Genomic DNA, 17,122 nt, shown 5'->3' with positions numbered 1-17,122 from the left:
ACTGATCCTGGTTGCCTATGAGGCATGCCCTGAGTGGCTGCAGCCCTGAAGTGCTTTGAGTCCGCCAGGAGAAAAGCACAATATAAATGTTCTGTGTCTTGTCTTCCTCACTCAATGCAACACTCAATGCACTTGTTGGTGGTAATCTGGCTTCACTATCATAGAGGACCAGCCATGCAGTGACGCACCATCCATGCGGATTAGGGTAGAATACAACATTATAAGAATAGACATTTTTATTATGCATTCTGCTAATATGCTATAAATATATTTACTGACAAATATAAAATGATACAATGCAAACGTGTATATATAACATAAGAAGAAATGTGCTGGACAAGATAGCACAGTCATAGTAATGACAACCAAAAAGAAAGAACAATGTATAAATCGGTTAGGTGATCTCTGCATCTCTAGCTTTCCACACATGTAAGATGGAAAGTGGTTCTGTGAATCATAAACACTTTAAGAGGAATGTATTGCAAGATGTCCGTCGTGGGCAGTCACAGAGCTTCCCAATCCGAGCTCCTTTCCTCACAGCGCACTGCTCTCCCGCGTCACACTGCAGAGACAAAATACACAAGAGGCTTGATATCACAGCCAGTGGTTTATCACCAGAGGAAAAATGAAAGTGAACCTCAACTCAGAACTTCCTCTTTGCTCTAAATACACAACAGCATAATAACCTTTAAAGAAAAAGATTTCTTTGTTACAGCGGATACAAATCCATGGAAGCAGACATATTGTGTTTACCAACTACATCTCTGCTAAGGCAGCCAGCTGACACAGCTGAGGGATCATTTTACAACTTGTACTTAGTCACAGATGAGGGGGAATTACAAAGGCTAAGTTCTCTAAATACATACAGGGTGCATTTCTCTGTGTTTTCCTTCTGTCCTGTGCAAGAGTCCAGGTCCACTTTAAAGCAGAATGAAGTGAGAGGAATATGAAGGCTGCCATATTTATTTCCTTTTAAACAATGCCAGTTGCCCAACAGCCCTGCTGATCTCTTTGGCTGCAGTAGTAGTATATGAATAACACCAGAAACAAGCATGTGGTTCATCTTGTCTTGACAAAAATGTCAGAGAACCCTGATCTGCTGCATGCTTGTTCAGGGGCTATGGCTTAAAGTATTAGAGGCAGAGGATCAGCAGGAAAACCAGGCAACTGGTATTGCCTAAAAGGAAATAAATATGGTAGCCTCTAAATACCTCTCACTTCAGTTCTCCTTTAAGTTGTGTGTAGTTCCTTGTACAGGGCTATCATTTTTACACGCAGTATAATACATTTTGCTTAAAGAGGAACTTTATCAAAGGACTGAACTTGATCCCAATCAGTAGCCGATGCCTCCTTCCCACAAGAAATCTCTACCTTTTCTCAAATAGATCAGCAGGGACATTAGTATGGCTGATATTGTAATGTAACCCCTCCCAGAGTGTGATGTCAGAGCCATTCCTCAGAGATCACCTGCCAGTACTAATGATGTTGCCATGTGATACATTTCAGAATGTAAATCAGGGAGAAGAAAATTTTACAATAGGCAAACACTAACCGAAATTTTCTAAAATGAATATTGTAAAAAATTAAGCATTGTTATTTATGATGTTATTTTCACTACAGTTCCTTCACCTTGAACTGAGAAAATAAAGTATTTTTAGTGGTAAAAATTAGGGAAGGTTAATGGAGAGGGTTAATTAATAATTGTATTATGTAGAGGGTGTGGTCTCAAAAGTAGCCATTAATATACAGCATATTTTATTGTAATAGTTTCCACTGCATCCTCACTATTATGGTTTAGCTATTACTGTATATACTCGCGTATAAGCCTAATTTTTTCAGCATAAAAAAAGTGCTGAAAAGTTACCCCCTTGGCTTAAAGGCGAGTCAATGGAGCAGGTTTTGTTACTGGCAGAGAAACTTAAGGATTGTGCACCAGTGATCCTGCTCTTACCAGCTTGCGCCCTGCTGTGTGCGCAGAGTGCAAGCAACGTGTCAGCAGATTCTTCCTGTGTAGCAATCGCGGTCTAATATCTATGATGCCATCTAGTGGCTTCTTGAGACAAAGCTGTATCATCCTGGGGAACATCTGGCTATGGGGAGGAAGGCTGACTTGTACTGGGGGAACATCTGGCTTCTGTGGCGGGGGCTATATCCGGGTGGGGGCTTATACGTGAGTCAATCACCTTTCCTAGTTTCTGATGGAAAAGTGGTTACCTTGGCTTATACACGGGTCGGCTTATATGTGAGTATATCTGGTATATGTCCCCATTGGATCTGTCCTCCCATTTAATTGCCCCACTAAAGTATCTGCTTATACTCCCCCTACATAGACTTTCCTGTGGGACTAGTCGTCCCCTTAATATAATTTTCACTGGTGGTCTAGTGATCGGTCACCCTCCCCTTTTGTATAGAGTTCCTGGAGGCTGAGTGGTCCCCCCTTACATATAGTTTTCCCTGGTAGTCTAGTGCCCCCCTCATCCGTGCTGGGAAATGACAGTTGTTGAATTACAGCTGCATCTTCCAGGAGTGCAAGGATAGCAGGACCGCCACTATTGAAAATCTATGTCATGTCAGAAACTATGTAACATGCAAAAACATTACACTGATTTTCAATAACTTTCAGCACAACATTATTCCTTATCTCTTTGGTGTATTGAAGTGATTAAATGTTTACCTCTGTTTGACTCTTTGAGATACATGCTAAGGGACAGCTCATGCAATGACAGTCATTGAATGTACAGTAACAATCCACTGTCTGCAAAAATCATGCAGGTCGGTAATGTTGAAAATGGACCTTGTGCATGTGCCTATAGAATAGCATAAGTCTATTCTACATGTCCATTGGTCCACTGCTGTCCAATACAGAAAATATCCCATTACTAACCAGGCACCAATCAACCATTTAACTGTGTCATTTGAAAAAGCCGCTTGTAGAATATCAGTAAATGTAACAATATTGTTCTGCTGAAAATTACGATAGTACAAAAATCAGCAAAAGATACCAATATTTTACTACATCTAAAGCTGACCCTAATCTCACACAGAACCCTCCCTCTGCAAGTCCCTAACCCTAACCACCCCACGTCGATGCCTAACCTTAACCAACCCCCTACTGACCTCCCTCCGGTGCCTACCCTTAACCAACCCCGTACCGATCCCTAACCCCAACGGACCCCCCTACGGTGTCTAACTTTAACCACCACCCCTGCAGATACCTAATTCTAACCACCCCTAATCGCAAATCCACCACAAAAAACACATAATTTTGAGTGCCATCATAGGCGCCCATATTAATATTGGCTAATTTACTGCATTAGCCGATATGAGTATGGGTATCTATCGTGGTGCCCAAACTTCTGCGGCACCCACATTTCACGCCTCCATTTAACTTGGGTTTTTGAGTTTGCGAACCTGTCGTCCTGTGTCAATGTCAGATGCAGCATGGTTAGACTGAATAGCAGTCTGTGAGCAGTCCAACTACCCCATCTCCACCCCAGCATCTCCCACCTGAGGTAATGGGGAGGAGCTGGAAGGGAAGACCAACCAGTCAGAGAGCTGATCACCAGACTCCACCCTCCTTCTCTCTGCTGCTGACAGATTTAATCTTTGCAGTCAGCATTGCAGCAATACATCTCAAGGACTTATATGAAATTACTGTCTAGTTCCTCCCTGTTCAGTGTGTAGTAAAGCATTTACCCATCCCTCATCATCCCATGCATTTATAAAAACATTAAATAATTTAGCAGTGAGAAATTGTTTTTTATTGCAGGAAAAGCAGTGTGATAAAAGGTACACAAGGTTTTTATGAGCAGTGGAAACGGTGTGGGAAGGAATACATGATTGAATACACACTGAATACGGAGGAATTGCTCAAAATAGTTGTAAAGTTGTAATACTGCCCACATTAAGGTAATCTCTCTCAGCAGTTGGAGGAGCCTGCTGGAAGCCAACAAGATGCATTCAGTTCATTCATTGCCAAAAGCACAGTTGTTCAACTTGTGTCTGCATGATTGCTAATGAATATAACTTTACAATTACTGGTATATACGTTGAAATAGAAGCCTGTGCTAGAGCTTTATTTAATGCGCAGGACTTATAACTTGCAATGAGGATACTGAATAACAAGAGGGTATAAAAATAACCACACCTTCCTAATATGCACATTGTGCTGGTCTGTAGCTTGACATGAAGGTACTCACTAAAATATCATTGCTCTGGCTGTACGTAAATAAACAGCAGAATCACTGAGTTGGCTAAAGGATCACCTCCCCTGTATCAGTGCTTTGTGGAACCCCATTTTGCTTTTATTGAGTTTGGATACTTCTCTACCAACTTTGCATATTAACAATGTACATTGTTTATATTTTCTACTTTTTCAAGCTCAGTCAGATCTTCATGTTGACCATTGGATGACTGCAATCTTCAAGTCACTCCACAGGTTTTTTTGTTATGTTTTTTTTTTGTTTTTTGTTTTTTTGTTATGACCTCAGGACATTGCCATGTTCTTTCTTAAAGCGGATCCGAGATGAAAAACGAACTATAACAAGTAACTTGTCTATATATCTTATCTAAAGTTTAGATAGTTTACACAGCAAATCTAGCTGCAAACAGCTTTAATAGAATAAGAATATTTCTTCCTGTGACACAATGACAGCAGCCATGTTGTTTGTAAACATTACACAGAGGCAGGCTTATCTGCATCTTGAGCAAAAAAACCTAATCCCCCTCCTCCTCCCCTCTGCCTCTGAAATCTCTGGCTAGTAACACCTCCCCCTCCTCCTGCCCAGACTGAGCTCCCATGAGCCCTTGCTACTGTCTGAAAGTGCCTTGGCTCTCTGAAAACCTGTGGGTGTGGCTTGTTTAGTTTATAGGGAATTAAAGTATTAAAACAATAAATGTGGGTGCTCACATATATAAATGACAACTGACTGAGATAAACATAACAGGTGCATGAGAGTAAAGGCGTAAAATACCTTATTTTATGTCATTTGAAGTATACCTGACCTGAGACAAAGCTACCTAAGGTAAGCAGAGGAATGTTCATGCTGGATCCACATAACTTTGTGCGTTGTCCATTCCTCTCCTCCTTCACGGTTTCCGTAATCTCTCCTTGAAAAATGTGACTTTCACTTAAACTCAGATTTTCAGACATGAAGAGGCAGGCTTACTGTGATGTCCCTCCCATCACCCTTCCCTCCTCTTCTCCGCCCCTTCACTCCCCTTACAGGAAGGGGGGGAGGGTCATGGGAGGGAACATCACTGAAAATTTACCCTCAGCCCAAAGTGACATTTTCCAGGAGTGATTATGAGGATCCGGGGATCGAACAGAGGATCAGCCAATGCAGAGATTGGTGTGGATCCAGCATAAGCTTACATCCATGCTAACCTTAGTTAGCTTTGCCTGGGGTCAGGCATACTTTAAGGAAAGCATCTCTGGATTATAGAGATAATATAATAATATAATAGAGATAATATTCAAGCTTCATCCTGTGATATAGACATATATCCTATAGATCTAACAGATTCAACATCCTTGTCAAGTTTAACACACAAATTTGAGCATACAAGTCATGTTAGGTCAAACAGGGCCAAATAACTACCAAGAGTAAGGGAATAAAGTGAAATGAGAGGAAAATGGATCCTCGACCCAAATGATAATCACATTCAAGAAAAAAAAAGATCAAGAAATTCCTCTCTTATTCCAATGTCAGGAAATAAAGTTAATTGACTACAGTACAGAGTATTTCAACATTGATTCTTTATTAAAGTCTAATTACTACCAATACTACCAAAATCCCACGTCCAACTACCAATACTACCAACATTACCAACCACTACCAAATCTACCAATACTACCAACATCCAGTGTCCAACTACCAATACTACCAACATTACCAACCACTACCAAAACTACCAATACTACCAACATCCAACTACCAATACTATCAACATTACCAACTACTAGCAACACTACTTATACTACCGACATCCAATGTCCAACTACCAATACTACCAACATTACCAACCACTACCAAATCTACCAATACTACCAACATCCAGTGTCCAACTACCAATACTACCAACATTACCAACCACTACCAAAACTACCAATACTACCAACATCCAACTACCAATACTATCAACATTACCAACTACTAGCAACACTACTTATACTACCGACATCCGATGTCCAACTACCAATACTACCAACTATTACCAAAACTACCAATACTACCAACATCCAATGTCCAACTACCAATACTATTACCATTACCAACTACTAGCAAAACTACCAATACTACCGACATCCCATGCCCAACTACCAACCAATACTACCAACATTACCAACTACTAGCAACATCCAGTGTTCAACTACCAATACTACCAACATTACCAACTACTACCAACATCCAATGTTCAACTACCAATACTACCAACTACTACCAACTATCAATAATACCAACATCCAATGTCCAACTACCAATACTACCAACTACTACCAATATTACCAACTCCTTGTCAATCATAATATCCATTTTCAGAGAGAAGCTAAGTCAGCTTATCCTATTATGGAATCAGAAGGCCTCAGGATTTAAAATTGGAATAACACTCAAAATGTTCCCACTGCCCCAACAAATTTGTCACACTATTATAAGTACCAAGACAATAACAGTGGCTGGAGCCTTGGTTTAATAACAGTTCCTGAATCCTGGAGCCTTGAGATTGCTTAAACAGGAAGCTGCACTTCACTCCATTGATGTATAAGCAGAAAATAAGATTGCTTACAAAGCTGGGATCTTATCTTGGTGGTTGATGTAAGAGCTGCACTGGTCCTCCACAAGAAACATTTTAGTCTCAATAAATCTCCTGCTCGAACAGAATATGAGGTGCATTATGATATGGGAGTGAGCGTGCCTTTTCAAAAAAATAACATTAATTGGGGACAAAGGCAGGTAGAATAACTACACAGGTAATAATGAATTTCGATACAAGTCTTTATTGCAAATTGTAATTATGCATTAAATTGGGTTACTTATGTGGTTAGAAATTGACAGTTTGCATGGCATTGTTTCTCTTGCTAAGCTTTTATGGGCACCATCAGACCAGCTGAAGAATACAATAGCTTAGCATTAGCACGCCTACCCTGTGCTAAAATACTGTACATCTGTACATGATAGCAATCTATAGGCATAACTCTTCCCACCCCGGCCATCTATGAACCTCCCGATGTGTATGTCACTGTTAACCACACTACCATTCGCCCTACCTCTCAAGCAGACTGTCACCCTGGACTCTCCTTCACTCCCCACATCCAAAACCTCACAAAGTCCTGCAACTTCCACATTCGTAACATCTGTAAGATTCACCCTTTCCTGACCTCTGCCACCACCAAACTCCTCATCCATGCCCTCATAATTTCCCGCCTTGACTACTGCAATGCCCTTCTGTCTGGTCTCCCTATGAAATAGCCCCACTGCAGTCCATCATGAATGCGGCAGCCAGAATTATCCACTGCTCCCATCGCTCCACCACGGCGGATCCCCTCCTTGAATTCCTCCACTGGCTTCCTATCCAGTCCAGAATCAGATTCAAAATACTTTGTCTGACCTACAAATCTGTCCACAAAACCTGTCCAACCTACATTTCCGATCTTACTCAGAGGTACACACCTAGCCGCTCACTCCGCTCTTCCAATGAACTTCACCTAACCGCCCCCCCCCCCCCCCCCCCGCATCACCCAGTCCCATGCACGCCTCCAGGACTTCTCAAGAACTGCTCCAACACTATGGAACTCCCTACCTCCACCCATTAGGGCATCCCCCTCCTTCAACATCTTCAAGAAGGCCCTCAAAACTCACCTTTTCACTCTGGCCTACTACCCCTCACAAGTGCTGTAAACCCACAGCTGAACTCTGGTCCCCTACCTTTCATGTCCTTACCTCTCCCTCTAAATTGTAAGCCTTTGGGCAGGGTCCTCCTCCTTTTGTGTCCTACCTGATCATGCACCTCCATTACTGTGTGAACCCATGCTATGCATCTGAGTGAACCTAACTTGCCTAATCTCCATGCTCCCCTCCAGTGACTAAGCATTACCTTGTACTCATACTGTGCTGCATGATCTGGTCTTTCTTGTATTCAGGTATTGTCATTTTGCTGTATGTCACCCCTAAATATTGTCTGTAACCTAAACTAATGTCCAGCACTGCGTAATATGTTGGAGCTTTATAAATACAATAAATAAATAAATAATAAATAACTTTTTACATTACACCTGCAGGGAACTGCTTGTAGCCTCTTTGGACAATAGAGGACTTCAGTTTGAAGCATTTATCCAAGTGGTTTAATGTCTCTTGTTGAGTCAAACCAGTTTTCCATGTAGGTGTATCACAGGACCTGACTGCCCTTCAAAATAGCAAAATGTAGAAATAATCAGATCCGTAGTCTCAGGTAAAAGACATGAAATGTAATTCTCTTGCATGATAATGACTATAGTGCTACCTCTATGGCTTTCCTACAGAAAAGGACTGACCTCCATTCAATTCTTTACTGAGCTGGTGACCATTGTGCAATTGTACACTGCCAGATCTTACATCTGTCATCCTCCGTAATAAGATATTAAACCACCGCACATGTCTTGCTGTTGGTTCTGAACTGCCTGCTGGCTAGCCCAGCACAGCACATAATGCATTCTGAGATTTAGTTCCTTCTTTAAAGGGACTCCGAGCAGTGCAGAAACTATGGAAAGATGCACATCATTTTAAAGCTCTATTTCTCCTCTTTCCAATGATATATAAACTGCTGCCCTACGCCTTTTAGTTTTCGCTATTTTCGCGATTGAAATTGCCGCAGCCGCGTTTTCAATCGCGAAAAAACTAAAAGGCGTAGGGCAACGATTTAGGTGTCGCCAGAAAGAGGAGAAAGAGAGCTTTAAAATGATATGCATCTTTCCATAGTTACATTGTATTACACAGGCCGACTTTTTCTGCTGAATGGAGCTGCTGACACTGGGGAAAGTGTCGTCCTGTGTAATACAAGTAACTATGGAAAGATGGATATCATTTTAAAGCTCTCTTTCTCCTCTTTCTGGCGACACCTAAATCGTCACTCTACGCCTTTTAGTTTTCTTTATTTTCGCGATTGAAATCGCGGCCGCGGCAATTTCAATCGCGAAAATAGCGAAAACTAAAAGGCGTAGGGCAGCTGTTTATATATCATTGGAAAGAGGAGAAAGAGAGCTTTAAAATGATATGCATCTTTCCATAGTTTCTGCACTGCTCGGAGTCCCTTTAATTACTTTAATTCACAGTAATTAACGAGGATTAACAGGGGTGGTGATCTAAAGTAATGTAACAACCTAACAATCCCCTGAGATCAGTTCAAGCTATAGTATTAATTTCCTTGAACAAAGCGAAAGCAGAATTTTTTAGCATAGTAAACACAAATCCCGAAGATGATGTGTTTGTTAAACACAGAACTAATTATATTATTAGATAGAATACTTATTTCATTGAGACATATCGGGTTACGATCCCAAGAGGGATAGTTATTATAATTATGACGAGACATTGATTGTTTTGAAGAAGCTGTAACTGCCACAGATGTGTACAGATGGGATAGATACAATGCAAACATCACTCACCATCGGCACCTGACCAAATTTCTTTTCAAACAATGGAAGTCTTTTACTTTTTAGTTTTTCTAACACCTCTTGTAAAGCATCGATCTGAAATAAACAAAAACAATATTGTTACCACCAAATAGTGTAATACCTGGGTAATAACTGGTGGCCACGGGATTAGATTGACTAGAATCTTAGCCTGTGGCAAACCAGCTGCTTCTCTTAAATACGGTTTATATTAAAGCGGACTTCAACTCAGAACTTCCTTTGTGCTCTAAAAGATGCACAGCAGCATAATACCCTTTAAAGAAAAACATGTATTTGTTACAACTGGTACAAATCCTGCAATCAATCTGCAGTGTGTCTACTTCCTGATTTCATGGAAGCAGACCTAGGGTTAACATCCTATGTTTACAAATTATCTGCTCTGCCCTGGCAGAGGAGATTCCTGAGCCGGCACAGCTGAGAGATCAAATTACGGTGGTGATTAGTCACAGATGAGGGGGAATTAGACAGGCTAATCTCTCTAAATACATACAGGGTGCTTTTCTCTACTTCTGTCCTGTGCAAGAGTTCAGGTCCACTTTAATTATACAACAAAGGCTACAAATTGTAGAACTTGTCATACTTTTAAGATAAAGTGAGTTCTCATTTTTCACTTATTTCATTTATACAAAACTATTCATTAACAGTTTGCCAGGTAAGCCATTTTGTTTGAATTCCACGAGCCCGTAAACACATAATAAGGAATGTTGAAAGAAGTGATAAGACCCAGGGGCGTAGCAATAGCAGCTGCTATGGGGCCCTGGAGCAGAGGGGGCCCAGTGGGTACTCAATGTATTCACCATTAACGTTCTTGTCCTTCTCCACCCTCTGACTTTGTCTCAGTGCCCATGAACTATATACCGTGTTAATTGCATGAGGATGTAAAGTGCCCAATTAACTCATATCCATAGGGTAGGGGCAGGTGCCTACATCAGAGGGAACCATGACAGTTTTACTATTGGGTCACATGACCTCTAGCTATGCCAACGATAAGGCCCAAAACATGAAGGTTTTCTCTGTCATTAACCTACACTGGATTCTGTATGGGAAAAAAATGATGGCTAAAAGTATTAGAAGCAGAGAATCAGCAGGACTGCCAGGCAACTGGTATTGTTTAAAATTAAATATGTCAGCCTCCATATCACACTCACTTCAGGTATAGCTTTTAATGACCGGAAATCTAAATTAGCTGATCTTTTTTCTAAATCCCTGATGAATACTGAGAGCTCCCTGCGCTGACATCTATGCAAATGCTCCATGTATCTCTTTCATACTTGCATAACATTAAAGGAGTCAAAACATGCATGTGAAGCAGTGATTATTGTGATATGTTTTCAGTGTGTAGCCATTGCTTCATTTATGCAAATATTGCTTCACACAAAATCCCCTGGAGGACAACCCGATTTGTGTTCTGACAGGAAGTGACATCATGTGTACATGTCCAAACTTCTGATTGATAACAGGATCAATTTTCCCATGATCACGTTGTAAAATCGATCCTATTATAGAACAGGAGCAGATTGGACATGACGGAAATAATTGTCAGATTCCTGTCTATTGGACAGGAAATAGCATCGTATGAACCCAGAATTAGAACAGACTGACCCTAACAATGCTGAATCTGTGCACAGACATGTTAATGTATCAAGAGATGACATGCTGTGCATTTATCAGGCAGAGTAAAGGCAGATCTATCCATGCACACCAGACTGCCATCTAATCTCCATGGCCAGTTTTAAAATACCCAAAAGGTTGTACTTTTCACCACATCTTATTAGCAGTGTCATGGTACATCTTCCCTCACCCATATACTATGCATGATGAAACAGGCATTCTCATGCAAGCCAGCCTTCATCAGCTGCTTCCCATCCGCAGGCATACTGTACAGTCACACCCACCCTGCTGGAGTCATGCGAGCACATCATTTTACAAACTTGAGGACTCATTTTGAGTTTAGTTCCTTCTAACCCAATCTTCTGAAAGTTCCTAATGCAAGCTAGTAACTCACCAGCTCTTTTTCGTGCACGCTGTTGTCTATAGGGGAGTAGAAGTCCAGGGACCTGGTCTCCAGGTAATCTGTCTCCTCGCAGCTGGCTCTGAACACCAGGAGGAGGAATGTGGAGCTGAGCAGCGTGATCAGGTGTCTGCGGGAGCTCTCCATGGTGCTGAATGCGCTGAGCGTCCTATTCTGTCCCCAGCACTGGAGGCAGCGCTATTTATACGGTGGGGAGGCAGCGCAGCCCCGGCTGACATCACCACCAGTCAATAGACTCCCAGAAGAGGACGCTGTGATTTGTCCTGCTTGCGCAATGTTTGTTTAATACGTACAAACAAGCTATCTGCACACCTGTGCCATATTCCAAATACACACAAGTAATAAATCAGTCAAATTAGTCTGATTCAAAACAAAGAAGACATCGTATATAATATTTATAGCACTTGTTTCTGCTCGCATAGTTCAAACTGCTGATGCTCAGACACAGATGACAATTTCTTCTCATGCGAGGGGAGAGCAAATTATTTTCATAAAAAGAAACTTAAAGGGGCACTATGGCGAAAAAATGTAAAATTTACAATATGTGAAAACAGCCAAATAAGAAGTACGTTTTTTGAGTAAAATGAGCCATAAATTACTTTTCTCCTATGTTGCTGTCACTTACAGAAGGTAGTAGAAATCTGACAGAAGCGACAGGTTTTGGACTAGTCCATCTCTTCATGGGGGGATTCTCAGTCATTTATTTATTTTCAAAAGCATTTAGTGAATGGCAGTTGCTCTGTCCCAACGGCCAAAAAACTGTAGCAAGCAGGGAAGCTGGCCAGCATCATTGTTTATATGCTTTTTAGGGAATATCTTTATAAAGAATAAAAGCCTTGCTGAGAATCCCCTATGAAGAGATGGACTAGTCCAAAACCTGTCACTTCTGTCAGATTCCTACTACAGTGACAGGCTGTAGAGCACTTTGCAAGCCTCTACATCAATTTTCCTGCTATAGGGTTAATGAAGGTCCACAACCAACTGCTTTTATTTATAGCGTTATCACATGAAGCATAACGTTTCAGAGGGTGAAAGTCCTTAGTCAAGCTTGCTGCAGTACAAATTACAAAATGCACATCATCTTTCTTTTATACGTGTACTGAGATTATCTGTAATGATTCTCAATACAATATTCAATCTACCCGATAACATGAATCAAGTCACTGACAGCATCAGAGGAGAAAAATAATTTATGGCTCATTTTACTCTGGAAAAAAATGTACTTCTTATTTGTCTATGTTTGCACATATTTTAAATCTTAAAATTTTTTGCCATTGTGCCTATTTAAAATGTACCGGTCAGGGAAAAAAGTGCCAGAGGCAGATACCTCAGGACAGGGGCACACCTGGGTAATCCACAGGCATCCCACATCCCCTCGGGGCCCTTGTCGGAGAGGTTTAGAGGGTCCCAGCACCGGAACAACGACGGTGGCATAGTGGTTAGCGCTCTCGCCTTGCAGCGCTGGGTCCCCGGTTCGAATCCCAGCCAAGTCAACATCTGCAAGGAGTTTGTATGTTCTCCCTGTGACTACGCGGGTTTCCTCCGGGCATTCCGTTTTCCTCCTACATCCCAAAAGCATACAGATAAGTTAATTGGCTTCCCCTTAAATTGGCCCTAGACTAAAAAATATGCACACAATATACATACATAGACATATAACAATGGTAGGGACTAGATTGTGAGGTCCTTTGAGGGACAGTTAGTGACAAGACTATATATACTCTGCACAGCGCTGTGGAAGATGTCAGCGCTATATAAATATGAAATAATAATAATTCAATGGGAACGCAATGGTATGCGTTTTCAATGCATTTTTATATGCGTTTCCCCCCCAAAAAAATTGTTTTCCGATGTATTTCCACTTCCTGGGTGCGCTACCAAGTAAAATCGAAAATTGAAAATTGTGCAAAAGGTGGATCAGCGCATCACCAGGCCGCCTCCGCCTCAGGGTGCGTTTGCAGTTTCTGGGGGGGGCTCAACGCACCTCTGATTGTAGGCCATTCGGAGGCGGCCTGGTGATGCGCTGATCCACCTTTTGCGCAATTTTCAATTTTCGATTTTACTTGGTAGCGCACCCAGGCTATGCATATACATAGGTTAGGATTTAGTTAGTGTTAGGCCCCTCCCAAAGGGGGATGACTTCTCTGCAGTGGGAGGGACGAGTACTTAACAAGTTGTATGCAAGCTGTTACAGGAAACCAACATCCTCCAGTGGTAGACAGGTTATGTGTATGCTAGGTGTGTATTTTATCCCACAAGTGGGGCTTGCACTCTCTTATAGGTAGGCACAAGTAGCGTTGTTCATTTCTTTGCTATATAACAAGTAACTTGTCTATATATCTTATCTAAAGTTTAGATAGTTTATACAGCAAATCTAGCTGCAAACAGCGTCAATAGAATATGATAATTTGTTCCTGTGATACAATGAGAGTGGCCATATTGTTTGTAAACATTACACACAGGCAAGCTTATCTGCATCTTGAGCACTCAGCCTGTGAAAAAAACCTAATCCCCCCTCCTCCTCCCTCCTCCCCTCTGCCATCTCTGGCTAGTAACACCTACCCCCCTCCTGCCCAGACCGAGCTCCCATGAGCCCTTGCTATTGTCTGAAAATGCCTTGGCTCTCTGAAAACCTGTGGGTGTGACTTGTTTAGTTTATAGAGAATTAGAGTAAACAATAACAAAAAAGTATTTGGCTTGAGGAATGCCCTATAAACAATGGGAAAGGAACACAATTATGCAATGAGTAAAAGTTCATCTCGGATCCACTTTAAGGTAAGGATGGTTATACAGTAGATTAGGAGGAAGTTTTAACCTCTTGACGACCAGCTAACGCCGATTGGCGTAAACTGGTCATCTGCAAGTTTCCATGGAAACGGCTGCTCGTTCGAGCGGCCTTTCCATGTCCGTTCACGGAGGCTGTCTCCGTGAACAGCCGGAGAGCCGCCGATCGCGGCTCGCCGGCAAAATGTAAACACGCGGGGAAGAAATCCCCGCTGTTTACATCATATGGCGCCGCTGCGCAGCAGCGCCGTAAGGCAGATCGGCGATCCCCGGCCTCTGATTGGCCGGGGATCGCTGTCATTTGATAGGCTGAAGCCTATCCTACAATGCGCAGGACGGATATCCATCCTGCGCAGGTCAGAGGGGAAGGGAGAGGGAGGGAGAGGAATGGATCGCTGAAAACGCTGCGGAGGGGGGCTTTGAAGAGCCCCCCCCCCCCCCCGCAAAGCGCAGAAAGCCGGCGGCGATCAGACCCCCCCAGCAGGACATCCCCCTAGTGGGGAAAAAAGGGGGTAAGTCTAATCGCCCTGGCTAAAACCTGATCTGTGCTGTGGGCTGGAGAGCCTACGCAGCACAGATCAGCCAGAAAGCCACTGGTCGGCAAGTGGTTTAAGTCAATTGTTCTTAAAAGGGTGGTGTTTAGAGCTGGGCATAGGAGAATGGTAACAGCTGACGTTAGTCATCAGGATGCAAAGGCACTGTGGCATGATTCCAGGTAAATATTAGAGAAGTCAGTGGGTAGTAGTAAGGAATTATTTTCAGCTAGGGTGAAGTACATGGATAGGGTTGGGGTTTGGGACAGGCCACAGGGAAAGGATCTGGTAAGGTTACATGGGAGTGTTGGGGAAGGTTTTAGGAATCTCATAAATACTAAAAAAATCTGCTTACCTAATATATGACTACATGGTGAAATGCGAATCCCCTAATACTGTGCTGGCATATTTTACAGAGCAATTAAAAATGTATCTAACTTTTCCCCAAGGAGACTTTCCAATTTCACCCTAGCTCAGCACTCTGGGGATTATCTCCACAAGTGTTGAACAAGTGATGGGATCGATTCGTTTTTCGGATCGATCCCATCAATTTGATGAGATTGGTTAGCAGTTTTTCAGCTGTTAAAGAGAAACCGTGACCATTGAACTTTATCCCAATCAGTAGCTGATTTCCCCTTTCCCTTTACACAAACGGATCATCAGGGGGCGCTGTATAGCTGATATTGTGGTGAAACCCCTCCCACAGTGGGATTTCCCTGGTGACTCCATGTCCGGTTTTCGTCATCTCTGGGCGGAAGTGAATTTTGGGAATGGGCGTACTGTCTTCTGAGCGTCTGGCGTACATAAGCAACTTGTTCACTCCACAGTTTGTGTTCGGAGTGGAAGGGTGTGCGCTGGACGCTCTCTGTGCTCGCCTGCTGTCTACTTTTCGAGACTTCTGTTAGGTAGGGATTTGTTTTTGCTAGCATTTTCTTTCTAGCACTTTTCATATGTATAGGACAAGTGTGTCTTGCTGCGCATGTACATATGCATTTGTTCCACACAGTTTGTATGTATATGTATGTATGTATGTATATATATATATATATATATATATATATATATATATATATATATATATATATATATATATATATATACGTGAATATATATCTACAGTATATATATGTTTATTTGTGTGTGTAGAGGTAGGTGTATATATCTTCAGGTGTTGTTTCTCTATAGTGTTTGTTTGTCCAGTCTTAAAGGGACAGTCAGTAAGGCTGTGTTTTATCTTATTTACAGCTGCCTGTTATGGGGAAAAGAAAGGGTGAGAGTGCAAATATAAATAGGTAAGGTTGGTAAGTTTATTTTCCACATAATAAAGGTCCATTGCTTTATTCCAGCAGACTAATTATGTCTCTGGATTTTTCACAGATCTGATCGCAAGGATGCAGGATCCTCTTCCAAAGGTCCTTCTCATCCAGTTACTAGACCTCCTAGGTCTAGATCAGGATCAAGATCTCCAAATATCAAATATACAAGGAGGATTTACTCCACAACTAGCGATTCTGACTCAAGCCTCGCTCCCAGCACTAGTAAAGCAGCTTCAGCTTCTGTTGCTACTCCACCAAATAACCAGTGTTGGATCTGTGGTAGACCTTCCCTCAAGCATAAAAAAAGTGTGTGAATTGTGTCATTTCCACATAGTGAGTGAAGATAGGGATGTTACTACACTTATAAGACAAGTTGTTAAAGAGAGTCTGAAGTGAGAAGAGATCTCGCTTCAGACCTCATAGCTAGCAGGGGCATGTGTGCCCCTGCTAAACCGCCGCTATCCCGCGGCTTAACGGGGGTCCCTGTCCCCCCAAATCCCCTCCGTAATGCGGGGGAGCGCTTACGCATTGGGGCAGGGCTAACCGCCGCAGCCCTGCCCCACGCACGTCTGTCAGCGCGTATCTCCGCCTCTTTCCCGCCCCTCTCAGTCTTCCTTCACTGAGAGGGGCGGGGGAGAGGCGGCGATGCGCGTCTGATAGACGCGCTGTGAGGCAGGGCTGCAGCCTTTAGCCCTGCCTCTAGGAAGGGCTAATCTGCGACCAACTTGCGACCAAGGTATGCGGGGGGTGGTTTGGGTGGTCAGGGACCCTCGTTCAGCCGCTGGATAGC

General features: G+C 42.5%; 1 protein-coding gene across 1 annotated transcript; it reads right to left on the bottom strand.

Moving 5' to 3' along the window:
* Window positions 1-318: 318 nt before the first annotated feature.
* Window positions 319-11,849, bottom strand: CARTPT (CART prepropeptide). The gene is made up of 3 exons (XM_068271706.1): window positions 11,673-11,849; window positions 9,641-9,724; window positions 319-562 (listed from the first exon to the last, which is right to left on the bottom strand). Exons 1-3 carry the CDS (start codon window positions 11,823-11,825, stop codon window positions 455-457), a joined length of 345 nt encoding a protein of 114 aa, XP_068127807.1. The 5' UTR covers window positions 11,826-11,849; the 3' UTR covers window positions 319-454.
* Between the last annotated feature and the right edge of the window lie 5,273 nt (window positions 11,850-17,122).

The sequence above is a fragment of the Hyperolius riggenbachi genome, chromosome 1 (genome assembly GCF_040937935.1).
Source record: "Hyperolius riggenbachi isolate aHypRig1 chromosome 1, aHypRig1.pri, whole genome shotgun sequence".
Classification (NCBI taxonomy): domain Eukaryota; kingdom Metazoa; phylum Chordata; class Amphibia; order Anura; family Hyperoliidae; genus Hyperolius; species Hyperolius riggenbachi.
This window is presented reverse-complemented; position numbering and strand designations above follow the sequence as displayed.